This window comes from Periophthalmus magnuspinnatus, chromosome 5 (genome assembly GCF_009829125.3).
Source record: "Periophthalmus magnuspinnatus isolate fPerMag1 chromosome 5, fPerMag1.2.pri, whole genome shotgun sequence".
NCBI classification, from domain to species: Eukaryota; Metazoa; Chordata; class Actinopteri; order Gobiiformes; family Gobiidae; genus Periophthalmus; species Periophthalmus magnuspinnatus.
In genome coordinates, this window is record NC_047130.1 from 25,676,126 (window position 1) to 25,704,055 (window position 27,930).

General features: G+C 40.5%; 1 protein-coding gene across 1 annotated transcript; it reads left to right on the forward strand.

The window, feature by feature from the left end:
• The first annotated feature begins 183 nt into the window (after positions 1 to 183).
• LOC117371578 (solute carrier family 2, facilitated glucose transporter member 11-like) lies at positions 184 to 27,922 on the forward strand. Its single transcript, XM_033967279.2, has 11 exons — positions 184 to 248; positions 1,145 to 1,237; positions 1,961 to 2,121; positions 24,667 to 24,791; positions 24,868 to 24,997; positions 25,279 to 25,615; positions 25,698 to 25,808; positions 26,469 to 26,570; positions 26,973 to 27,048; positions 27,124 to 27,251; positions 27,725 to 27,922. Exons 1-11 carry the CDS (start codon positions 234 to 236, stop codon positions 27,920 to 27,922), a joined length of 1,476 nt encoding a protein of 491 aa, XP_033823170.1. The 5' UTR covers positions 184 to 233.
• The last annotated feature ends 8 nt before the right edge of the window (positions 27,923 to 27,930 follow it).

Consider the following 27,930-nt stretch of genomic DNA (forward strand, 5'->3'; position numbering starts at 1 on the left):
ACATTCTCTCACACTCTGTCCATGTGTCTGACCTTGCTGTGTTAAAATTAATTTAATGCTTAAGCAGGACATGCACTGGGACTGGCTGGATCCAGCGAGGAGTCTGCCCCTTCCTAACAACGACGTCAGATCATGGAAATAAGCACAAATACACAACTACAGCAGATTGATGTGTAACTTCAGCGCACATCGTTTATATACTGTGGCCTGTCTGTATCAAGTCAGAAGAGAACATGGCTTCAATCAAGGTTTGAGACAATGCAATTTATATTTTATTTATAATTCTGCTTGACAAAAATCATGACACTCAATATCACCAACATCAATGTGTTTACCATTTTATCTTAATGGAGCTTCTTTTTTTGTTGAACATTGTTTAATGTTGTCTTATTTATAGCTCAGAAGAAAAGCAAATATTATTTTGTATAGATACTTTTGATTTGGCCCAGAAACAATTCAATAGGACTTAAAAAAATGTCACCTTTTATTTTTTTTACATTATGTTTTAAAATCTTGTCATATATATTGGTAAAGTTATATATGTATGTATGTATGTATATATATATATATATATATATATATATATATATATATATATATATATATATATATATATATATATATATATATATATATATATACATGCATACATACACACACATGCACACGTATTAGATATTTAGAGAGGTTAGGACAGACTGCGTTGTGTGTGGTTTATACCCATATCGTTATTCATGATGACTATACTTTTATGTCCTTTTTTTGCAGATACTAACTGATCCAAATTTTCCCTCTATACATGTTTTCTCACCTTATGATTATTATAGAACTTGTTGCAGTCATTTACTTTTTTAAAAGCAAAAAGTAAATAACCATGTTTCGTTGAAACGGATTGCATTGCCCAAAGAGCGTCAGCTCAGTTAAGACTGGTTAATGCTGTTAATTATTACTTTTCATTACAAGCCTGGGCCACATAGAACTATGTAACTGACAATGTCATCTCAAAATGAGTCTGCAGCTCAATATGTGTGTGTTAAACATTTGCACTGGGGTTAATCTATTGCACATTCGTGATGGTGAATAGCGCTGTCTTCTTTTGTTATACTCAGTAAAACTGCATTGTCTAATTATGTTATTATTGCAGTATTGGCGGTTGTATTTACTAACTGTGGTCTTGGGCATTGGAGGATCCTTTCAATATGGCATCCAGGTCTCTTTAATTGCCTCTCCAGCTGAGGTAAGACTTTTATTGAGATGCTAAGCTACAGATCTGGCTGAAATATAACATTACATAATCCATCAATCAATCAAATGTATTTATATAGTACTTTAGAACAGTAACAACTTCCTAAGAGCATTAAAAGATGTAAGTTTAACACAAGCAATACAAGTACAGTACTATTAGACCTATGTGTTAGAGGCAGTTGTAAAAAAAATGTCTTTAGTTTAATTCATTTATTAATTAACCTTATCCTTAACCATAATTTCACCATTGTTCATGATTATTGACATCGTGACCAAACAACAGTGAAATTAATTTTCTTTCATTTTCATTATCTAACGTATTACAGTATGTGATGTGGTTTATGAAATCAAAGTTGAGGTGACATACATAGCCAAATAAAAATGCACTGTATATGAATTGTACTTTCTTGGAGTATAGTTTGAATGGAAATTACTCTTCTAAAATTGCCATGATAATTATTTTTTAGCTTTCATGATTATATTGTGACCTGAATAATGACAATAATCCATTAACCTAATAATCTTGACATCTCTACTCCACACTCCATAGTGAGGGTAAGATACTATTATATCCACAGCTGCCCTTCGGCAGACTGACACTTAGCTTTGAACAGAGGCAAAGCATGCAAAGTGGTAGTAGTACTCCAGGAGTGAAGTTACACCATAAAGACAACTGTGAAAATGTGTTGTTTTTTTCACAAACCTGTCACTGCAGCACATTCAATGTTTTGTGAACTACACATGGATGTGGAGGTACGGCAGTCCAGTGGAGGAGTCGGCCAATCAGCTCATCTGGTCCTTTATTGTGGCTGTTTTAAGCCTCGGGGCCTGGGCAGGAGCCATCCACAGCGGCAGCCTCCCGGTCAAATATGGACGGTAAGACACAACAACAATGATCAAAGTCACAACAACACATAATCAAAAAGGGTACAAACAACTCAAGAAAGGGCTCAAAACAGAAATAAAAATAAAAAAGAAAGAATCAAAGAAAGAAAGACAGAAAGAAAGAAAGAAAGAAAGAAAGAAAGAAAGAAAGAAAGAAAGAAAAAGCTTATATCCCTGATAGTAGCGAGCAAATATTCCACTTCCTATTGTGCTCAAGTCATTTTTTTATTCTTTGTGGAAATTTTTTTTTTCTAAATTGTACTGATTTTGAATTATATTTTTTTAAATATTCTAAACCAGTGGTGAAACGTAACAAAGTAAAAGTAGTGAAGTACTGTATTCAAACAAAAATTTTAGGTATCTAAATAGATTTTCAAGTAGATATGTTTTACTTTTACTTCACTACATTTGAAAGCAGGTATCTGTACTTTCTACTCCACTGCAATTTGAACAGGACTTTATTTATTTGATTGACAGACATGATATAACATCAATGTAAACACACCGGATTATAGCCAAAGGCTAATTTCCACCTGTTGTTCCTAAAAAAATTTTTTTTTTTATTGTTTCAGACCTGCTGAAAAGCCTGAGGGATTTATTTTTATTTATTTTATCATTTGAGTATCTTTTTGCTCAGGTATCTGTACTTTTACTTAAGTAACAAAATTGAATACTTCTTCCACCACTGTTCTAAACATAGATTTTTTTTTTTTTTTATTTGTCTTGGGCAAATGGACATCTTTTCTCTTGCATAGCCTAGGCAGCCACAATCGATGTCAATCAACACATGATACAAGAGACAAGGAAAAATAAAGGAAAATTAAAGCCGCAAGCGGCATCGAACGGCCCTCGCGGGCCGTGCTTCGCACTAGGCCGGCCCCGCACTCCCTGTGGGTGGCGCTGACGCGCCACTTGTCCCTTTTTTATTGCAGCTTTGGGCTGCACTTGTCACCAAACAAGTCAAAACACATTGGAAGTGCTGATGCACAAAATGCAAAAACATGGGTTTTCCAGGCATCAGCGTGCAAAATACAAACTTGGCCCGTGGGACTTTTTTGACGGGGACGACCTGAAGAATCACTGTGCCAAATTTCACATTCCATATTTCCAAGACTCTGTCCAAACATCCAAACTATTCCCTAATTAGGACACTATTTAGGGATCACGTCATTTTTCGTGGTGTCCTAATGTCCAGTAGATGAAAAAGTAGGGCACTCAAAATTTCCCACAATAGATTAAAACAGTCTTAAATAAACCATTTTGGTTTAAAATAGCAACAATTTCCACATCTCAGATTAAAAAAAAAAGAATAATCCTACCCATTTGCGTGAGGTCCATCTTGAGGCTAACTAGTATGATATATTATATAGTATGATATTAATCCATAACTATTTGTGTGCCAGTCAAATCTGATAATTATTTATGACAGAGATCAAGTTTTAGCAGAGTTTCGCCCTTATACTTTTTACACCCAGACACAGAGTCACATGATCTGATTGTAATGAGCTGTGTGTCCGAATCACTCTGTGAAGGAGTGCACTATATAATCTGCTTAAAGAGTGTGGAGTTATGTAGTGAGCATTTAAATCCCTCAATGATATGTGTAACTAATCAGTTCATTTCATTCAATTTTATTTTGAAGAGAATAAATACAATTCTACATAGATAGATATTATGATACGTTTATTAGATGCTATTTTGCCATAATATGGATTGGTGAAACAAAAGACTGGAGAAGTTTTGAAAAAAACTAAACAAAACATTCAGCCATTTTGCAAGGTTTGGTCAAACAAAAGGCTGGAGAATTTTTGAAAAAAACATTCAGCCATTTTGTAAGAGTTGGTCAGACTGAAGACTTTTGAATCAAAATATTCAGTCCTGATTGGCTGAGAGACACATCAGAGAAAAGAAGTCTCACTTTCCCTGGCTTCTGATTGGCTGAGAGTTCGCACCACTGATGACGCTGCAGAAGTGTTAAATACAGGTGCAGAGTCGCCCTGCCCCTTTGTGCCTCTCATTCTTCCAAAGTTTGAGCTGCACTTGACTGCCCTTTCGCTGTCTTTTCGCTGACTTTACGTCGATTTTGCGATCATCGGATCACCGGATTACTGTTTTTCGTCGTGTGTCTTTTGTCCGTGATTTTGTCCTGTGAATCCGTGTTTTTGCCAAACCTTTTGACTGAGGACATCAAACCATCTTTGTTCTCAATCCCGGACCGCAGAACTTAGGATAAAGGTAAGAAATCTGACTTTTATTTACTTTATACTGCTGGTTACTTCAAATGTGTGTTAAATAAAGCTGCTTTGTTAGTTGAATGTAGCTGTAGTGAAAATTCACCGTGTTGTGTAAAAGCTAAGCTAACTTTTTTTCTTGGGCGTGTCCCCATGTGTTGTGTGGCTAATGTTTTATATGGGCTGTGTATGTGTGCGTGCTAATGTGCTAATATTCACCGTCTATTGTGTAAAAGCTAAGCTAACGTTTTATTTAGGGCGTTTCCCCATGTGCTGTGTGGCTAATAGTTTATATGGGCTGTGTATGTGTGCGTTAAACTGCTAATATTCTTGTTTAGTCACGGTCTTGTAACATGAGGCTGTATGTGTTTCTACGGACTATACTTTTAGTGCTAAAGTGCTAAAGTTTAGTCCTTGGTCTGGTCTTTGTGTGTGTGTGTGTGGGGGGGGTGTGTTGTGAATATGTGTGGTTTGAAGTGTCTCAGAACAGATAGAATTTTTCACTTGTGTTCTTGTCTAGTTCTGGTCTGGTCTGACCTGGGTTAGATCTAGCCTAGTCCTGGTTTAGACCTGGTCTAGTCCTGGTCCTGGTCTAGTGTGCTCTGTGTTGACCAATCAGAAAGCAGTGAACCTACAAACAGCCAGTGATATCACTCATTCCAACAGCAGGAGTCTTGGTTGCTATGCCGTTGCTATGTAGTTGCAGTGAATGTGTGTGGTTTGAAGTGTCACATACCAGATAAAATTGTTCACTTGTGTTCTGGTTTAGGCCTGGTCTGGGTCTGGTCTAGGCCCGGTCTAGGCCTGGCCCAGTCCTGGTTGTACTGTGATTGTTAACTGTGTATATTGCGACTTATGCTCATTCATAATGGTCATAACTTTGCTTTTAATGTGTCTGGGTGTGGTCCTGGTGTGGTCCTAGTCTTGTCCTGGTCTAGTCTTGGATTAAAACGGGTTTAGACCTAGCCTGGTCCAGTCCTAGTTTGGTCTAGTCCTGGTCCAGAGCTGGTTTAGAGCTAGTTTAGTCCTGGCCCAGTCCTGGTCTGGTCCCAGTCTGGTCCTAGTCTGGTCTTAATGCAATTGTGAGTGTGTCTTATACAGTTTATGCTCATCTATCATGGTGAATACTTGGCTTTGAACTGTTTTGGTCTTGTCGTGGTGTTGTCCTGATCTAGTCCAGATTTTGATATGTGTTAACCAATCAGAAAGCAGTGAACCTAAAAACAGCCAGTGATATCACTCATTCCAAGAGCAGGAGTCTTGATTCCTATCCAGTTGCAGTGTCTGTTTTGTGAATGTGTGCTCTTTGAAGTGTCTCAGAAGAGATGGAATTTTTCACTTGTGTTCTGGTCTAGTCCTGGTCTAGTCTTGGTCTAGTCTTGGTCCGGTCCTCTACTAGAAAGGGTTTGGACCTAGTCTGGTTTAGTCTGTTTTGAGATGGTTTTGGACCTGAATCCTGGTTCACTCACTGTTTTGTCACTGTTATATTGTAGACTAGGTTTTGTTTTATTTTACTAAACTCTTGTAGTAACCATATGTGTATGTATTGGATTTTGGTCCAGTCCTGGTTGTACTGTTATTGTTCAGTGTGTGTTATACGACTTATGCTCACTCATATTGGTCATAACTTTGCTTTCAATGTGTCTGGTCCTGGTTTAGTCCTGGTCCAGTCCAGGCCTAGTCAAGGTCCGGTCCGGTTCTGATTTAGAATGGGTTTAGACCTAGTCCTGGTCTAGTCCTGGTCTAAGCCTGGTCTAGTTCTGGTCCGGTCCTGGTTTTAGACCTGGCCCGGTCCAATCATGGTTTAGTCCTAGTCTAATACTACTGTCCTCATTTAGACCTGCTGTGATTGTAACAGTGTTGAGTCATTATGGTTATAACTTTACTTTAATTAGGTCTGGTTCTGGTCTGGTCCTGGTCTGATTATAAGTGTTTCTTATATAAACCATACCGAGTCATTATGGTATTTATTTAGCTTTAAATGGTTCTGGTCTTGTCATGGTGTAGTACTGATTTAGTTAAGACCAGTTTTAGACTTATTTTGATCATAAAAGTGTTTATTTAATCTATTCTTGCTCCATTCTGGTGTTAATTTTAGTCCTGGTCTTGGTCTTGTCCATAACTGTACCTGTAAATATCATTAAGCTTCATGCATATACGATTTGGTTTTGTAGCTCATTTGTGTTGTGGTTTGGTAACTGCTGCTCAGGGTGTGATCCTACTTGCTAAAGTTAATCTTAAAGCTGCTCGAAGCAGGCGATTTTCCAGTAAATACTATAACAAGGTCAGTAGATTATGCAGCACAAGTGGAAAATCGGGGCCCTGACATCATTTCAGTTAGATGCATATATTAGAAATATTTAGTTTATACCTTTTACTTTCCAATGTATTGGTTTAGGGCTAGGTTTGACTCTTAAAATATTACGTTTACTTATTTTAATTGTAACAATTATAACTTTGTTATTTTCAGATGCCTAAGGACAAGGGATGGAAGCGCTCCCTTGCTGCGAAGAGGAGGAGGGAGGAGCAGCTTGAGGGAAAGCCTGCTTTCCCGATAGCGGTTCACCTTCCGCCTTTTTCCACCGGTGCCGAGACCTTTACCCGTAAGTGTATTTCAGTATGTTTTTACAACCTTCATGTCTGTCTAGTTTTGTAAATGCTGAGGTTTTTTTTAAACTTGGTTCTTTTTTAGGCCTTGGTACTGGTTCTCGCCATTCGGTGAAGCCGTGGCCCACTTCCACCGTCACCGGGAAGTGCCACAAGTTGGACTTGCCGCCGGACTTGTCCTCCGACAAGAAGGCAAGTCTATGAGTTTCAGTATGAAACAAATTCTTAAATAATAGTTGAGGATTGTTAAATATTTTCTTCTTTTTTCTAGTTCGTTCTGATTGTCGGGAACTCGCATCTTCGTGCTGTCGTTGATGCCATCGTGCCGATGCCAGAGGGCTGCCTGTCCTTTGCCATCAGTGCGACTCCCGGAGGTTCTGCCCGTGACCTTCGGATGCAGCTGGCGGCTATGACGGCTAAGCACCTACCCAAAGGTGAGTTTAGTAATGACCATTAGATCATCTTTGGTAAATATTAAATAGTTGAACCATGAACAATGTCATTGAGAAAGTTGAACGAATGATTGTCTTTTTTTTCAGAGCCCGCTTTGGTGTGTGTCATGGCGCCGTGCAACAACCTCACGGCCAGCAGGACGGTTGACGAGGCTGCAGAGGAGTTTGGCCAACTCCTCAGGTATGTCTGCGGCCGCTGGCCAAAGGTATGTAAAATAGCTGCAATTCTTTGATAATGATTGTATTGTGTAGTTGGTAAATGGTGATTTATTTCTTAAGGTGTGTGTTGTGGATTTCCCACCTCGCCTTGCTGGCAGCGTGGAAATTCAGACCCTCCTTCGCCAGGAGTACCACCGTGTGTCAGCCCGCTTTCAGGTCAACTTTGTCCAGATAGCCGACCACTTTCCCCGACACCGACGAGAGCTGTGGTGCAGGGATGGCGTAAGTACAATCTACGGTCTCATTTTACCAACTTCCTTTTTGCATGTGAGTGGTTTTATGTAACATGTCATTATAATTTTGTTTCAGATCCACCTGAGTGATGACGCTGGGATGGGAATCCTTGTTCAGTTGCTGTGGCAGGCTTGCTACACCCAGCTAGAGGTCTCTTCCCCCGCTTCCTCTGTGGCGGCGCCCCGCCCTCGCACATCCACCAGAAGGGTCTCGCCAAGAGTGGTTGTGACGGGACCGCTGCCCGTGCCACGACCACCCCCTCCTGAGTGGATTCCCATTGTGCGGGGCAGAAAGGTGAGAGATTGTTACTTTTTTAGTTTCAAGCCCAAGTGGTTTATTCTGTTTCTTAATGTATATTTTCGTTACAGAACCAGCCTAGGGACTCGGCCTCCCCTGTGGGTCCCAAGGGGCGCCTGGTTCAACGGGAGGTTAGTGAATGTCATTCCTGTCTTTAAATATTGACGTTGACATTATTGTTGTATTGTGATTTATATATTTTTTAAAATTTCTGTTGTAAGGTGGAGACCGTCTTCTCCATCCCCCTGTCGCCCGTCCTCTTCAGCCCTGCTATGCTGGTCGAGATGGATGCGAGGTTTCCATTTGGCCTGACCAGCTCTGTGGAGGACGTGGCCACCTTTCCTTCGGGAAAGAAGGTAAGCGTCTTGTGTTATTTTCTCATTGCTAAAAGTTAACAATTGCCTGGTGTGAGATTGAGTAACTTATGTATCCTTTTTTGTTTTAGACGTCTCGGGCGAGGCGTCGCAAGGCTGCTTCCTCAAAGAAACGCCGGCCCAAGCGGCAGGTGAGTGTTACACATTTTCAGACATGTTTTGTTGAATTTGTGCTTTTTTAAAAATATATTAATATTATTACATTTTATGAAGGTGGGGGCAGCGCCTGTGGTTGTGGAGGTGAGACCCGGCTCACCATCCAGCTTCGTGCCTGCAGTGGAAGAGGACCAGGTTTGTGTCATTTTGAATATGTTGATTGTTTTTGACACATTGTTGCCTGTACTTGTTTTTAATTATATATGGTTTTGTAGGCGGAGGCAGTTGTGGTGGAGGTGACACCAGGAACGTCCCCTACCAGCGTCGTCATCCTGGATACTTTCCTGGAGGACGAGGTTTGTTTTGCTTCTTGTGTTTTGTTTTTATTTTCCAATATGTTTATCATTTAAACAAAATATGTGCTAATGTAGACATGTTTTTGCAGTCCGGAGATGTGGAAGTGACTCCAGGAATGTCACTTGCCAGTTCCAGGGACCAAATGCAGATGTTGATGGACGAGGTGAGTTTATTTTAAAGATTATTATATTGCAGAAAAATTAAGTGTACAGCAACAGCCTGATTAGATTAGTTTAATAAATTTTCTTTGCATCTTTAAGGCCATGGACATCAGCCCTCCTGTGACCCCGCCGCTGCCGCCTCTGACCTGTCCTCTTCTGACCTGTCAGCCTTCTTCTTCTGTGACCAGTCAGCCTTCTCTTCTCAGCCCTCCACCAGCTGTCCAAGAGGAGAAAGCTTCTGACAAAGATAAGTCTTGTTGTGCACATGTTGTACCCGTCGGTGTTCCTTCTGTCGTGAGGGGTAGTTTTCATCAGGGTGATTTTAGGTTTGAGTATGCAGGTGTACAGTGTATGGCGATAGCTTTGGTAGCTTTAGCTAAGCACTCGGTGTGTAATGTGTTTTCATGGGATCAGAGGCAGTTAGATTTGGTTTTGAATCTTGGGGATGCACTGTACACAGATCGGCGGAATCGGGGCTTGACTCATGGGCGTGACTTGTTAATTGCTTCAGACCTGCCACGTGAGTCAGTTATAGATGGGCAGCAGTTTAGCTTTTCTTTCAGTCAGCCAGTTAATGGGGCTGCAAATGTTGTTGAGCATGAGTTTATTGAGGTGGGCGCGTGGGTAACTTTAGATGGTGCTTTAGAGCAAATGTTGGGACAGTACAACACATGTCTTATGACACTCTGTGGTGCTGCTTGTGCCGTTATTAAAGACAATGGGCGGTATGCTGTGGTGGACTCTCACTCGCGTAGTGCTGAAGGGTTGGTAGATCCTGATGGTAAAAGTGTGGTTATGTACTTTAGTCATATTGATGAGCTGTATAGTTTTTTTTGCACATTGGCTGCATGCTATGGTGATGATGCAGATGAGTCTGTCAAAGAGTTTGAATTGACTGGTGTTGATGTTGTTGTTGCAGCTGATTGTGTGAGGGGCTTAAAGTGCCAAGAGGCCGCAGAGGTTTCTTCTTCTGTATTCCCTGATAAAAACCCAAAGCAGGACATTGAAGTTGTTTCTGATAGTGTGAGGGGCTTAAAGTGCCAAGAGGCCGCAGAAGTTTCTTCTTCTGTACTCCCTGACAAAAACACAAACCAGGACATGGAAGTTGATTTAGATGTGCTCTTTACCAGTGTTCAAGACAGTGCCCTGTCCTTTAATCCACTAAATGAAAGTGTTTGTAAGGATTTGTGCAAACACATTAAAGCTGATTTTCAGAAGCTCGGTGTGGCAGATCCAAAAACTGTAGGGCCATTAGGAGTGCCATGTAAAAATGACAAAATAGTTGCGGACGGGAATTGTTTCTTTCGGGCAGTTTCACAGGCCATTAGTGGCACTCAAAAATATCATCGTAAAATTAGACTTGCAATTGTGAAACAGCTTGAAAAAAATCCTTCAAAATACAACACCCTGTTGCGCGATGGCCACTCATCTGTGGACCAATATATCAGTGTGTCAAACATGCGTAAAGTTGGCACATGGGCCACAGAAGTAGAAATCCAGGCAGCTGCGGATTATTTAGGCGTCGATGTATTTACATTTTACAATGGACATTGGCTGAGATACAGTTGTACTACTGAGCCTGTGTCAAACAATGGCATCTATTTAGAGAATATTAACAGTTGTCATTATGAAAATGTAATTTGTGTGAAAATACCAAATGCTGATGGTTGTTATGAATGCTGCCGAGTCTACCAATTTTCAATGGAGAGCTACAACATTAGGTCTAAAAAGGTAGCTCTCAAATCACAGGTTAGTATAGATGATGAAATTCACATAAAACCTGTATTATCAAAGTATATGCAAAAGAAAAAACTTAAGCATTTAAAAAGCAGCTACAACACACATCATGAGACGATCAAAGAAAAACAGCGGACACATTATAGACATCATCACACACATGTTAAAGATGCCTCAAAAAAAAGGGGGAAACAAAAATATAGAGATGATTCGGAGTATAGAGAGGGGAAGAAGGCTGCAAGTAAACTTTCATATGGAATGAATGAATTGTATAGAAAGAAAAAAAAGGCAGCAATTAATATAGCAAGCAAGCAAAAATACAGAACCAACATGGAGTATAGAGAAAATATTAAATCAAGGTATAAAAGTAAATACAGCGTTGATTCACAATATCAGAATAGACTTAAGGCAGCTGGAATAAACAAATATAAGGTTAATTTAAATTATCAAAATAAACTGAAAGCTGTCAGCATACACAAGTATAAAGTTAATTTAAAACATCGAAATAAAGTTAAAGCTGCTGGTATAAAGAAATATAAAGTTAATTTAAATTATCAAAATAAACTTAAAGCTATCAGCATACAGAAATATAAAGTTAACGTACAACATAAAGAAAATGTTAAGACAGCCAGTAAATGCAAGTATAAAACAAATCTCAAACATAAACAAAAATTAAAAGCATTGGGCAAACAAAAATATCACAGTAATGAGCAATTTAGAAAACAAACTCGGGCAGCATTCAGAAACAACCAAAAGCATTTGAAACAAAAACAGCAAAATTTCAGTTATGTTTTGGAAAAATTTGTAAATGAAGATCAAGATGGTCCAGAGTACATTTGCTGCGTGTGTTTAAAACTCTTATTTAGAAACCAGGTCTTACCTTGTAGAAAGGATGACTTTATGGTTAAACCAAAATGCGCGGATGTAGCCAATACCTGTATCTCTGAGGCCTATTTACATGCGTGCGATAGTGATTGTCCAGCTCCATGCCCGCTCTCCAAATGTAGAGGTAGTTTATGGATCTGCTACACTTGCAACACAAAACTTTGTAAAGGTCAAATGCCATCAGAATGTTCAGTGAATAATTTACAATTGGACGATATTCCACCTGAACTCGCTTGCTTGAACACTGTTGAACAGCACATAGTTGCTCTCAATATTAATTTTATGCAAGTTTTAGCTTTGCCAAAGGGGGGTCAGCGAGGAATCCACGGTCCGGTGACATGCGTGCCTTCGAGGGTTAGTGAATCAGTGAAACTATTGCCGCGTACTAACATGGACGGTTGTTTGTTGCCCGTTAAACTTAAGCGTAAACTTACGTATAAAGGACATTACGAGTATCAGTATGTAGATACTGAGCGCGTACGGAGGGCCATTGCATTTCTCAAACAAAACAATCAGTATTATTTAGACATTGATTTTAATGAAGAGTGGGTAAATGAGTTTGTTAGAGAGGAAGAGGAAGCTATGGATACGGGTACGGACGTTAATGTAGAAGTTACTGATACGGGTGCGGATGGTAATGTGGTCAAGGACAATCAGGAGCAGACCGAAGATTTAGATGATGAGCTTCTCCATGATAGGCAACGTCATTGTATGTACCAGGATACGTTTTTCATGCCGGTCGATATTGCTCAGGAAGCTCTTGATCACTATTTTGAGGGTATTTTAAATTTGGCTCCAGCCGAGGGGAATAGTCCAGTTAGTTTGTTGTCTGATAAAGAGAATGAGGCTAAATGTTTTCCAAAAGAGTTTCCGTTAGGTCGTAATACATTTCATAGTCCTCGGCCTGTTCCTTTGACCATGTGTAGATATTTCATTAACAGACTGCTGCATGTGGATGGTAGATTTGCACAAAATTTTAAGTTTCTTTTCTTGGCATTGTATATGTTAGAAGTTCAACAGGTTGTGTCAAAAGTGTCAATAGCGTTACGAAAGGGACATTCTGGTCAGGCCAATGCTGCTGCAGGCGAAGAAACTTTGGAAAATTTGTTACAGTATGACAACGGTTATCGTTTTATGCAGCCTATTAGAGGTACGCCGCCCTTCTGGCAGACTGCACAAAAAGATTTATTTGCGTGCATTCGTCAGCTGGGTATTCCAACATGGTTTTGTTCGTTCAGTTCCGCAGATCTCCGCTGGCCAAGCCTCCTTAAAACGCTCTTAAAGCAGGAAGGTAGTACACGTAGTGTTGAAGATTTAGATTGGGCTGAGAGATGTGACCTGTTGCGTCGTCACCCTGTAACCGCGGCTCGCATGTTTGACTCCCGTTGGCACCGCTTTTTACGTAAAGTCATTCTTTCCCCCGCTCAGCCAATCGGTAAAGTCATAGATTATTTTTATCGTGTAGAATTCCAACAGCGCGGGTCTCCCCACGTCCATTGTTTATTTTGGATTGAAAATGCTCCAAAGCTTGGAGTAAATACAGATGAAGAGGTAGTTCAGTTTGTTGATAAATATGTTATGTGTGAACTACCCTCTGATCCAGATTTACTAGAAAAAGTTACTTCGGTGCAGCAGCATTCTAAGCGTCACTCAAAAACATGCAAAAAAAACAACAAAGTCTGTCGTTTCAATTTTCCACGTCCGGTATCAGCGCGTACATTCATCAAACAAAAAGATCCTGACTCAGAGCCTCTTGTTACGAAGGAGGAAGCTGAATTTATTATTAGCGTGCTGAAGAATGCTATTCTTGATGAAACTAACCTGTGTCTTAGTGCAGAGGAGTTGTTTGCGTTGTTGGGTTTATCGCAGTTCACATTTGAACAAGTGTACAGTGTTTTAGATGGACACACGCACATAGTTTTAAAGAGGGACGTGGGTGAAGCCTGGATTAATAACTACAACGAGAAATTATTAACCTGCTGGAACGCCAATATGGACATCCAGTACGTTGTAGATGCATGGGCTTGTGTCGTTTACATTATTTCATATATTTCTAAAGCAGAAAGAGACATGGGTTTATTGTTAAGTAATGCACAAAAAGAAGCTTCCAAAGGTAATGTTAGTGCAAAAGAGGCATTTAAAAAATTGGGCAGCGTTTATCTTCATAATCGTGATGTCTCTGCACAGGAAGCTGTCTACCGCGTGACAAACATGCATTTAAAAGAGTTTTCAAGAAAAGTTACATTTGTGCCGACCGGTGATAATATAGTGCGTATGAGCAAACCAATTGGCGAAATAGATGATGAAATGGGGGAAGACATTTGGATGACAAACACCATTGATCGTTATTTAAATAGACCAAATGACAGCACATTTAATGACATGTGCATCGCGACATTCGTATCCGAATATCGCTTGCTCGGGCCGTCGGACAAATGTAAAAATCCTATTCTTTTACAAAACGGATTGGGTGCGATTACTAAAAGAACACGGACCAAGCCCGCAGTTGTTAGATATGCGCGTTTTTCTGAAACTAAAAACACAGAGTTATTTCATCAAAGTATTCTTCAGTTATTCATGCCGTATCGCGTCGACACTGATCTGAAACCGCCTCCATTTGAAACATTTGAACTTTTCTATAAAACTGGGGATGTACGTTTGAGTGACGAGTCTGTACAATTGGTAAAGTCGATAGTTGATTCGAATAGGCGTCACTTCGAACTTGCAGCTGAGGACTTGGATGAGGTTCATGAACAGATGGAATCTGGAGAGATTCATGAGGATGCATGGGGCTTGCTCTGCCCAGAACAGGAAGTGGAGAGGTTGGAGTCGAGGGAGGAGTTTAGGGAGATGTTGCAGGCTGTTGGTTCTGAGCAGGAGCAAGAGGCTATTCCAGACTTGGCTGTAAGAAACGAACAAGTTTGTAACATAGAGAAAAGAAATGTGATGAGTCGTCAAGAGGGTCTTGTACTTGTGAAAACTCTGAATGAGCAACAATTGTCCATTTTTTACAAAATACGGCAATGGTGTTTAGACAAAGTTGCTGGTAACAACCCAGAACCATTGCACGTGTATATCACAGGTGGAGCAGGCACAGGGAAAAGTCACCTGATCAGAGCAATTCAATACGAGGCGTCGCGGCTGTTTGCTCCTATTTGCCATAGTCCGGATAATGTTAGTGTTTTATTGACGGCTCCGACAGGGATAGCAGCATATAATTTACAGGCGGCTACTATCCACACAACATTTAGTATCGGTACTAATGTTTCTCTCCCCTACACACCACTGGGGGAGGAAAAGATTAATACACTGCGCGTTAAGTACATGGATTTACAAATTGTAATAATTGATGAAATATCCATGGTTGATAAAAAATTATTTACTTATATTCATGGGCGATTGCGTCAAATCAAACAATCAGGTGACTTTTCTCCATTTGGAAATGTGTCTGTTATCGCTGTTGGGGATTTCTATCAATTATCACCGGTCATGGGTCAAGCTCTGTACAAAGAAAACATAGGTGTTAATTTATTTACAGATTTATTCAAAATTGCTGAGTTAACAATTGTAGTCAGACAAAAAGATAACACTTTTGCAGAGCTATTAAATCGGCTTAGAGTGCACTCTAGAGGGACACCACTGCTTGATGGAGACATAGATATATTAAAACATTGTGAAACAGGCGAAGATCCCGACGTGTTACACATTTTCACTAAAAACAGCTTTGTATCAAATTATAATTTAAAGATATTGAATAAAGTATGTCCAGAAAAGGTAATAATTAGTGCGCGTGATTTTGGCTATGACAAAAAGACCGGGAAGTTAATCGAGATACAAGGCCATCTCCATAAATCCAAACAAGCCAGTTTGGAGGAGTCATTAATCCTGGGTGTAAATGCGCGTGTAATGCTCTGTAAAAATGTAGACTTAGCCGACGGCCTGGTAAATGGGGTATGTGGTATTGTTACTCATATAGTTGAAAATCCACAGGAAAAACAGCCCCCTCTAGCAATCTATGTTAAATTTGATGACGATCGAGTAGGCGCACAGAGGAGGAGGCAAACACGTACCCCTGCTCATCTGACTGGTTCTACTCGCATAGAACCAGAGGAGGAGCAGGCGAATAAACGAGGGGAAAAGCGGCGTCAGTTTCCTCTTAAACTTGCGTGGGCGTGCACAGTTCATAAAGTACAGGGTGTTACTGTAGATCAAGCAGTGGTGTCCCTTAAACAAGTATTCACGGCGGGTCAGGCGTATGTGGCCCTTAGTCGCGTTAGGAGTTTAGAAGGTCTTGTCATTCAGGACTTTGATGAAGATGCCATTTATTGTAATGATGGCATTAGAGCGGCGCTTCAGAACATGCCTCCCTTCATAGTCGAGAGTATGCCCTGGCACCTACAAGAGGCACATGTCCTGACATTCTTTTATATGAATGTTCATGGTTTAGAGCGGCATGTGTCTGATTTGGCTTCATGCACACAGCACTGGCAGCCTAACTGTATCGCTGTGGTAGAGACATGGTTAACTGTAAATTCATCTTTTCAAACTAGTCACATTGAAGGTTATAACTTCCATAGTCGTCCCCGTAGTTTATCTTATCAACAGAGTAACCATCCAGCACTGACTAGTTTACTACACCAACAGCACGGTGGCGTTGGTATTTTCTGTGAAGAAAACCTTAACTATGAAATCACAGTACGAGATTTTAGTTTAGAATGTTTAGTGATTTTTTTTGCAGAGTATAAAATTATAGTTTCTGGTATTTATCGTCCACCGTCATACCCCATGTCTCTATTTAAGTATAATTTGGACAGATTATTGAATTGGCTTGAATCACATTGTGCCACTGTGGCAGTGACGGGAGATTTTAATGATGACATATTGAAATCTTCAAATCTCTGCAATTTTATGATAGAAAAAGGTTATGTTCAATATGTCACATCTCCCACAACAGAGAGGGGGACATTAATCGATCATTTATATGTTAAATCTACAGAGTATGATATAGATTCTGTAGTGGTGCCAACATACTTTAGTGACCATGAGGGGATCGTATTTTCTTTCAAATTTAGATCTACATAGGCCATAACATTAGTCTGAATTGGTTTATTTAAAATGGACAGTTGTTGTTTGTTGACATCTCATCACATTGTTGCGCGTTGCTTTGTCTTTAATCATGTATTTATATTACTTGCAGTTGTTTTAATTTTGAATCATGGAGATTGTTGTAATGGGTTTTAAATGGTTGTTGACTTGTCGGTGTGTTAGTGTTTATTATGCGCCTTGTTAATCATGAATTTTAAAGTGTTGTAATCAGGTGATGTGTTTTTATTGTATATTTAACTCTTATATATGTTTGTATTTAATGTGACCATACAGTGATGAGTGCACACATACTGTATGGTTTGTCCTTTGTCAAAGTTCCACTGACTGGTTCACCTGCACATTTCTCTCTCTCTCCCTAACTGTATACACTCACTATGTCACTTTCTGTCCAACTTTCTCCATCTCCCATTCTCTCCCTCCACCACCATTTCTCTTTTTCTTTCCATCTTCCTCACACTCTCTATCTAGCTATCTCTCTTTACCTCTCATCTGTCCCTCTCTGTAACTCAGTCTTTCTCATCACCATCTCTCAGTCTGTCTCTAGCTCCTCCTCAAGTCTTTCTAACTCACTGTCTCTACCCCCCCTTCGCTGCTTCCCCCCTCTGTCATCCCCCCTTCTCTCTCCAAATTCTCTAGCTCTCTCTCTCGCTTCCTCTCTCTAACTAACTCTCTTGACTCCCTCACTCTATCTCTAACTCTGTCTTTAACTCTTATCTATCTCCCTCTTGCTGTCCTTTCTCTCCCTCTTTCTGTCCTTTGTTTCCCTCTCTCTCTCTCTCCTTCTATCCTGTGTTTCCTTTCCTTTCCTCCTCTCCTTGAACCACCACCTTATCGCGGTGGAGAGGTTTGCGTGCCCAAATGATCCTAGGAGCTATGTTGTCAGGGGCTTTATGCTCCTGGTAGGGTCCCCCAAGACAAACAGGTTCTAGGTGATGGGTCAGACAAAGAGTGGTTCAAAATACCCAAATTAGTAAAGAAAATAAAAATGTGTGTGAACTCATATGAGCATTCACTATTCAGTTCACCTGGAGCTCATTCATTGCTATTCACTTGTTGTTCCCTTCCGTTTCAGATGCCCTCCCACTGACCAGCCAGTGATGACTGGACTCTAAATGCCCTTTTGTGCCCTGATCTGGTTCTGTGGACCTGGACCCTCCATTTCCTCGCTTGGTTGGATGACCTGGTGCCTGTCTGGGGTGGCCTCATGCTGTGGATGGGCCCCTCTCTATCTCTTAGTTGAATGGCTCTGGTCCTACAGACTTGAACTCTATCTGCCAATGGATTTGCATTAGTCCCGTCACATCTGCAGCTATCTGTCCATGGGAGTGGATCTCTCTTTCACAGTGGTTCTCCTCAAAGTTTCTCCCACTGATTTTTACCTTGAAGGGAGGGTCTAAGAATGGGGGTACAGTTCTCCATTTGCTTGTCTTCTCTTGATTAATTTGCTTGTCTGTTTCATTGTTGATTTTCTTTTTGTTGGTTAAATCAATTCTCATGTTCCTGTGTGAATGTGTATATACACATGTTTTGGTTTACAGTTACATGGCTAACACCAACTCATGTATTGATGTTGTAGTTATTTTGTGATGTATAATGGTAATGTTTTGATTAGCAATAGCATGATGCTATGTTATTCTCCATAATGACTTAACGGTAAATAAATGTGCTCTTTTGTGTCACATTTGTAATATGTTTTGGGTTTTGTCTTGGTTTTATTTTAAGTTGTCAAGTTTAGAACAATACAGTTGAACTGATGAGATAAATAAAATCTTTGAAATTAAACTAATTTCTATTTATTTAATAGAAAATGTATGTAAACATATCAGTGTATTAACTTACATATTTTACAGGTAACTGTGTTAAAACAATGTTTTTGCACATTTTGACATAACGTATGAAGTTTATTTACAGTGATTTTTGGGGGTTTTTTTCTCGGCAGGAGTGGTTTGGATTAATAAAGCATATTTATTGCCCTTGAGGGCAGAAAAGTTTAGACCACTACACACCTTTGGAATAATGTGATATGACAAAATAGAGATATTGGGCTTTATCATAGTTGGGTTTAACATGTTTTATTAGTTGTATTTGGTTTCAAAGTTCATAATATGGTGCCTCCAGCAGCATCACTACCTACTGTACTGTACTGTAGTGGGTGAGGGCTTTGTCCATTATCTGTCGTGTCCGTCTCCGGAGTCCAGCAGACAACCCAGGACAGAGCTGACCCTACTGACCAGTCGGAGTCTCTTGTTCTAACTGCACTGTGTGTTTAAGCGACCACAGAAGAAAGGTTGGTTATAAAATGTCATGGCAGACACATGCACACTCCAAAGGGGTGTGAGATTAAAAAAACGTCTACATGGAAGCTGAAGGCCACCTGGTGTTACAGGGTGAAACCAGTCCATCTTTAGTTGAGATGTGGCATGCCACACACACATATACTGCCCGTCACCTCACATGTGGTAGTTTTAAACACTGACACTAAATGTTTGGCTGTGTGTCATTGGTGCTTGATTGATTAATCTGCCAGTGTGAATGGAATAACGTGTGCATATGCTATGCCTTTTTTGTCATATAAATACTTTGTTTACTCAGTAGTTAAGAAAAAAGTGAGTGCCTCAGGGATAAAACATCAATGAAGTGAATGAAGTGTAATAAAATCAGGTGGTCATCAAGTTTACTCAGATTCAGGTTCAGATTTCAACAGTCAGCGGCATAATATCAACATGAAAATATGGCCACACCATAACGTCATACACAACCCCAACCTGTATTCATTAAGTGACATGAAAAACAATATCATGGTTTTCTGGGAGTCAAATGACAATTTTGATTTCAATCATGATTCATGTTATTGTTCTATTTTTAAGAGGTACATAAAATCTTCTGCTTCTCCTGATTGATTAAATCCAGCTGTCACCCAGTCAGACCCTTACAGAGGTTATCCTATGAGTGGATGGAAAAAATTGTGACTACAAGCTGATAGTTGTATTAAATGGGAAAAAAAGAATCACCACGTGAAAGCAGATTGTTATGACCATATTGCCCAGCCCTAATGTTTGGTAAAGTTTGGTATATTTATGTGTTAAGAATATCTTTTACCATGTAAAAATGCAATATATCCATTGCTACAGTAACAGCACTACTGACTGCAGAGTTTTCCTTAGTAAATGAAAAATTCAAATCTGTCAACTGGACAAAAAGTTACAGGAGTGAAGATGTTTGGCTGCTTGTCCAAGCTGCGTCTTCAGTTCTGGACACTGCCTTATATCTGTTTAAAAGGCGGAGCTAACTACACAGGGGAGGTTGCCTGTGCATGTCATCTTGTTCTCATGCACAATGGAGGAGGAAAATATAGACGTACATATTAAATAGATTTATTATTGTCAGTTTCCTTATCGTAATATTTAAATTCCTATGTATTAAATATTGTTTCATGGAATTAAATGCCTGTAAAACACTTTATAAACATACTTTCTGATTTTTAGTTTGTTTAATTTCATAGTACGGCTTTAATCATTTACAGTAAATAATTCTGAAGTTATGACCTAATACAGTTATTTACGGTGTGCTTCTGAATAAAAGTAGTAGCATCCAAAATGAACAACAGTCACAGAGCAGACCTCAGTTTCATCTTTTTACTTATTTACAGAAAAAACAGTCACACCTCAATTGACTTCTATGTATGAAGACGTTTCTTATGGAGCAGCAGAACAGATAACATTGGCAATTTGGGGCATCACCATGGCAACACGGTGCAAAAAAACACATGGGTCTGATTGACTTTCTTGATTGCGATGACCTCAATGGAATTTTGTGTCAAATTTGGTAACATTTCGGAAAACAAAATTTTTGGCCCTCCATACAAATTTATTAGATATTCTGTAGGGGGCGCTATCGTGCCAATTTATTCTTTCATAATGAGTAGCTTTAGGCCAGACAGTTTTACAACTGATTCGAATTTGAACAAAATCGGACTTTGCATGCGCAAACGAGAGCAAATTTTGACATGTGAAAATTTCAAAAGTTCCGGTGGAATTTTGCGGCTTCACCGCAAGCAAACCGTGATAGGCATCACCATAAATTGGATAACTTTTGATGCCCCACTTGTCTAGATGATGTACAGTGATTTTCAGCCCTGCCGGTGAAGCGCCTTCAGAGGAGTTGATTAAAATGTGAGGTCAGCGAAAACACTGACTTGACATTTCGGAATATTCAATCCAAGATGTCCGACTTCCGGATTGTCAGGGGGTACGATAATAATAATATTTTCTGTTTCGCATGACTTGACGAACGTGTGTTCCAAATTTCGAGGGATAAAAATTTTAAAAAGATTATTTTTCGGCAAACTTGAATTTTGGGCAAAATTTTGTGAGTTTTTGAATATGTTCAGGGGGTCAAATTCCGGCTCAAAGAGCAGAAGAAAGAAGAAGAAGAAAAAAAAAAAATAATAATAATATTTTTAGCAAAAACAATATATCCGATAACATTACAATGACATATTATACGTTTTTTGAAAGCTCTCGACTTTCCCCACGTCACCGTGGGGTCAATGACGTCGCCATGATGTCGAGGTCCACCATTGACCTCTAATTGACTTCCATTCATTTTAGCAGTAATAAAGATGGCCCATGCCTGCGGCATGGGGGCTTGGATAGGGCTCGATGCCAGGAGTGTGTTTGGGGACATGAGTGCTTCGCGCTGACATGCTAGCAAGAACAAATATGTATGTCCCATGCCTATGGCATAGGTTGCTAGGACACAGGAGTCTGTGCAGGGGGTGACAGGGGGACGACTCCCCCTATTGACTCCTGTTGATGCATGTCAGCGTCAACATTGAGTCAATGGGCGAAGCCCATTGACTCAATGTTGACGCTGACATGCTAGCAAGAACAAATATGCATGTCCCATGCCTACGGCATGGGTTGCTAGGACACAGGAGTCTGTGCACGGGGTGACAGGGGACGACTCCCCCTATTGACTCCTGTTGATGCATGTCAGTGTCAACATTGAGTCAATGGGCTTCGCCCATTGACTCAATGTTGACGCTGACATGCTAGCAAGAACAAATATGTATGTCCCATGCCTACGGCATGGGTTGCTAGGACACAGGAGTCTGTGCAGGGGGTGACAGGGGGACGACTCCCCCTATTGACTCCTGTTGATGCATGTCAGCGTCAACATTGAGTCAATGGGCGAAGCCCATTGACTCAATGTTGACGCTGACATGCTAGCAAGAACAAATATGTATGTCCCATGCCTACGGCATGGGTTGCTAGGACACAGGAGTCTGTGCAAGGTGCGACGGGGCCCATGCACTCATCGTTGCGGAAGCAGTAGGCCCTACGCCCTGTATGGGCTCGGGCCTAAAAATAAATAAAGCCGCAAGCGGCATCGAACGGCCCTCACGGGCCATGCTTCGATCTCGGCCGACCTGGCACTCCCTGTGGGTGGCACTGACGCGCCACTTGCCTCTGTTTTATTGCACCTTTGGGCTGCATTTGGCACCAAACAAGTCAATAGACATTGGAAGTGCTGATACACAAAATGGAAAAATAAGGGTTTTTCTTGGCGTTGCCATGGCAACACCGTGCAAAATACAAACTTGGCCCCCTAGACTTTTTTGACGGGGACGACCTGAAGAATCACTGTGCCAAATTTCACATTCTTCAATGAAGCGAATAAATTGTTATAAGACTTTGAAATGTACGAAAATTTGGAAATTTTCCCATTAGGATAACATGGGCTCTTTCGCGCATCGCCATGGCAACCCAGTGAAAAATATGACATGGGTCTGATTGACTTTTTTGATCAGGATGACATGAAGAGTCATAGTGCCAAATTTCAAATTATTCCATGAAACTAATATTATTCCCATGAATGGGAAAAATTATAAGGTTTCCCATTAGGATAACATTGGCAGTTTGGCGCATCACCATGGAAACATGGTGCATAAAACGACATAGGTCTGATTGACTTTATTGATTGGGATGACCCAATGGAATTTTGTGTCAAATTTGGTAACATTTGGAAAAACTAAATTTTCGGCTGTCCATACAAATATATTAGATGTTCTGAAGGGGGCGCTGTCGTGCCAAATTTATTTCTTTCACAAACATTAGAATTAGGCCGGAAAGTTTTACAACTGATTCGATTTTGAGCCAAATCGGACTTTGCATGTGCAAACGGGAGCAAATTTTGACTTTTGAAAATTGCAAAAATTCCGATGGAATTTTGCGGCTTCGCCGCACGGAAACCGTAAAAAGGATCATCATAAATTGGATAACTTTTGATGCCCCACTTGTGTAGATGATGTACAGTGAATTTCAGCCCTGCAGGTGAAGCGCCTTCAGAGGAGTTGACGAAAATGCGAGGTCAGCGAAAACGCTGACTCGGCATTTTGGAATTTTCAATCCAAGATGGCCGACTTCCGGTGCGTCCGAGGGCGTGGCTATAATAATCTTTTTTTTTTGGCATCACTTGAAGAATGCGTGTACCAAATTTCGTGGCTCTACGGCAAAATTGACGTCGGGACGTCTCCCATTGACGCAATGTATTTTGACTTTTGCAGGGGGCGCTGTCGCGCCATTTTTTTATGCCCAATGATGCACCACATAAAAAAATAAATTTTTCGGCAGACCTGAATTTTGGGCAAAATTTGGTGAGTTTTTGAAAATGTTCAGGGGGTCAAATTCCTGCTCAAAGTGCAGAAGAAAGAAGAAAAAAAAAAAATAAAAATAATAATATTTTTAGCAAAAACAATATATCCGATAACATTAGAATGACATATTATACGTTTTTTGAAAGCTCTCGACTTTCCCCACGTCACCGTGGGGTCAATGGCGAATGACGAGCGCTAACGCGCTCGTCATTCGCCATGACGTCGGGGTCCGCCATTGACCTCCCATTGACTTCCATTCATTTTAGCAGTAACAAGTATGGCCCATGCCTGCGGCATGGGGGCTTGGATAGGGCTCGATGTCAGGAGTGTGTTTGGGGACATGAGCGCTTCGCGCTGCGTCAGCGTCAACATTGAGTCAATGGGCTTCGCCCATTGACTCAATGTTGACGCTGACATGCTAGCAAGAACAAATATGCATGTCCCATGCCTACGGCATGGGTTGCTGGGATACAGGAGTCTGTGCAGGGGGGTACGACTCCTGCTATTCACTCCTGTTGACGCATGTCAGCGTCAACATCGAGTCAATGGGCGAAGCCCATTGACTCGATGTTGACGCTGACATGCTAGCAACAACAAATATGCAAACCCATGCCTACGGCATGGGTTGCTAGGACACAGGAGTCTGTGCAAGGTCGCGGTGCTGCCACGAAGTTGCGCGCTTCGCGCGCAACTTCGTGAAGACAGTCTGCAACGATGAGTGCTTCGCACTCATCGTTGCGGAAGCAATAGGCCCTACGCCCTGTAGGGGCTCGGGCCTAATAAACAAAACAGACAGCAAAACACACACACACACAGACAAAAAAAAGAGTATCTCCGATTGCCCAAAAAGGAGTGGGAAGAAGAAAACTTATTTAGGGAAGAAGAAAACTTATTTCAATATTGTTGAAACCTTAAAGTCATTATAGAAAATCTTTCCTAACAAAATCATTATAATCAGAAAAGGTGTGAAATTCCCCTCAAAAACACACAACATGAGGGGAAATTTCAAAAGAAATTCCCATTGACTGAGACTGAACAGAAACCCAAAACTTAGCAACATAAGGACATGCATGCACTTTATTTGTAATTGTAATTTGTTAAAAAAGTATTTTATTCTTTTAGGAAAAAAGCTCTCTTGATCAATAATGTTGTGGCAATGGTGGCTGCCGTGCTTGTGCTGTTCAGTCGCACAGCCAGGTCTTTTGAGATGATTCTGCTGGGGAGGTTTTTATATGGATACAATGTTGGTATGTTCTGCTTCCTTTCCATGTGTTTGCTATACATCTTGCATACTACTCTCATCATTCATCTATTATTGCCCAGGTTTGGGTCTCAGTGTGCACCTCATGTACCTGGGTGAAAGCTCTCCAAAGGCACTCCGAGGCTTTCTGACACTCACAGGCTCCATTTTCATTGCTTTTGGAAAAGTATTTGGCCAGATTATTGGGATCAAGTAAGTTCTGCTCAGAACAAAAACAGCTTTATTTTTCAGCTCAAGGTTATGTAGCTTATTTACTATGCATATATAGACATTCCCATTATGAAGCACCAATCCTTATTTTTGTAATAGGCCTATTTATTTTAATATATCTGCAAATTCATTTTAGATGAGGTTTTTTTTTTTTTTTTCATAATATGACAACAACTTCATGAGTCATTTTACACTCTCACATTTGTTCTCAGACAGGATAACAGGCATAACCTCTTAATCTTGACTTTGTTCACTTTACCCAGAGAGCTGTTGGGCACAGATGGCGCGTGGCCATGGCTGCTGGCTGTCAGTGGTCTTCCTGCCATCTTCCAGTTCTCCACGCTGCTGCTCTTCCCTGAATCCCCGCGGTACACTTACATCGACAAGGGCGACACAGAGGCCTGTAAACGCGCCCTGCAGTGGCTGTGGCAGGAGGAGGACCTTAAACTGGAGCTGGACGACATGCAGAAGGAGCGGGAGAATGCGCAAGGTCAGTTGGCCAAGACAGTGAAGGACGTGCTGACGTCACGCTGCGTCAGGTGGCAGCTGCTCACCTTGATCATCCCCTGCGCAGGCATCCAACTCTGCGGCATCAACGCTGTAAATTTAGACTCTTTTGATAATTAAAACGTCAACTAATTAGGCTGTATACTAACGAATTACAGTTGCTGTGTTTGTTTAGTTGTACTTCTACGCCTTTGACATCTTTCTGGAATCAGGAGTCCCAAAGAGCCAAATGCATTACCTGACAATTGGCCTTGGAGCAACAGAGCTCATCACAATCTTGTTATGTGTAAGTCAGTAAATATCTTGTGTGTATATATATATTTACAAGATGTCTATACTCAATACCACATGCAAGGATCACTTGAATGCCCGGAGTTGCACAACATCAATAGGAGCCTTCATTACAAAGCTTGTGAAAAAACACCCTTGAGGCCAATGGCAAGCCACTTGTACAAATGACCATCAAATGTGGCATATACAAAGGAGAAACACTGACCCCCAAATACCTCCAGTGAGTAAGGCAAGTCCTAAGAAGTCAGCTCAATGGTAAGAACAAGAAGAACAAGACCTGGGCAATAAACAGCTGCACCCTGCCAGTAATCAGATACCCAACAGGAATCATAAGGTCAACAGATGTTAAGACACGAAAGCTCCTTACCATGGATGGAGGGTTTCATCCCATATCCAGCATTCATGGTCATCAGAGAACTCGAGGCAGTAACCTCCAAACTGGAGGGGTGGCTACAGCAGATCCCAGGAAAAACATCAGGCAGTCCAGAAAGGTACAATACTAGGAACACCAAAGATATTGCACAGAACTAATTAGTGCACCTTAAAGTGGATATATAATCCATACATGAACAGTTTGTAATTGTCACATGGATGAGTGGCTCAATAAAAGGTTTTCTTGTCGATAAGCTTACAAACAACATTTCTCTGTGTACAGTCTTTCCTAATAGACCGAGCTGGGAGGAAGAAGCTGATGGGATATGGATACCTCCTGATGGGGATCACCATGGCTATTCTCTCTGTCATGCTTTACATAAAGGTACACTTTAGTATTGACCACCCAATCTAGCCCAGGTCTGACTATCTCACTTATCTGTAATGTCTTTGTCATGTGTAAATGTTTTGTGCCTGCGCCCTGTTTTCTGTCATCAACCTGCCAATGGGACTATGTATGAAAATGTGTCTGCATGGCTAACTCTGGCACATTAACATGCTGTACTAACACATATTATTTAATGTGCACTCTCCCATATGTAATAAACAAGCTATTCCAGATCCAATTTGGGGCTAAACCATGTCTAAAATAGGACTAGAGTATTGCCATAGCCCATAATAGTTTTAAGAACAACAATGGCTTCAGTTATATTGTGCCCTGAATAATTATTTATTAACCAAAATAAACCTGGTTTGACATAACATTTATTTTTTTTGCTCCTGACAGGACCTAAATCCAGCAATCCCATACATCAACATTTGTCTTATATTTTGTGTTATCAGCATTTATGGATTGGGACCTTGTGAGTTTATTTTATTTTTTTTAATGATATGCCTTTTATTTTTATTGACAGACTTTATTATTGTAACCTTTTCAGCTGGTGTTTCTATGGCCCTGCCTGCTGACCTCTTCCTACAGGCATGGCGCCCATCTGCGTATGTGATAAGTGGAACCATAAACTGGATTGGGATGTTCCTCGTGGGACTGTCTTTTGGATACATAGTGGTAATATGCATTCATTTTGATTAGATCCCAAAAAAAAAAAAGAAAGAAAATTATGAATGTCTACTTAATGATTTTTTCTATTGTACTCAGTAGTTATAAAAGTTTTAAATCACATTGGAGTCTGCATGTTCATGAGTTCCCCGATCAGGCATTTACAGACTGTTGGATTGGAAGGGGTGGACCAATTCTGTGGCCCCCATGTTCACCAGATATCACACCTCTGGACTGCTTTCTATGGGGCTATGCTAAAGATATCAAGCCTCAAACAAACATACGTAACATTACTGAACTAAAGCAAAAGATAACAGATGAGACTGCAACCACTGATGAGGCTCTGCTACATTGAACATGGCAAGAAAGTAAAACTGAGTACAATAAAAAAAAAAGTCTCAATATCTCATTGTTTGTAATACATTTTTAAAATTGTCAAGACACTTTATGGAAACCTTGTTTTTCCTGTGTTTTGCTTTTAGGATGCACTTGGACAGTTCTGTTTCCTGATTTTTGTGGTATATTGTTTTTTGAGTGCAGCTTTCCTGATTTATTTTGTGCCAGAAACCAAAGGAAAGACAATGGTTGAAATTATGGAGAACTTCAATCAACTAAACTTTAAAAACAAGAGAGAGATCAATATTGAGGTTTATGATGTTGGAAAGGGCACCAAGTTTTAACTCAATAG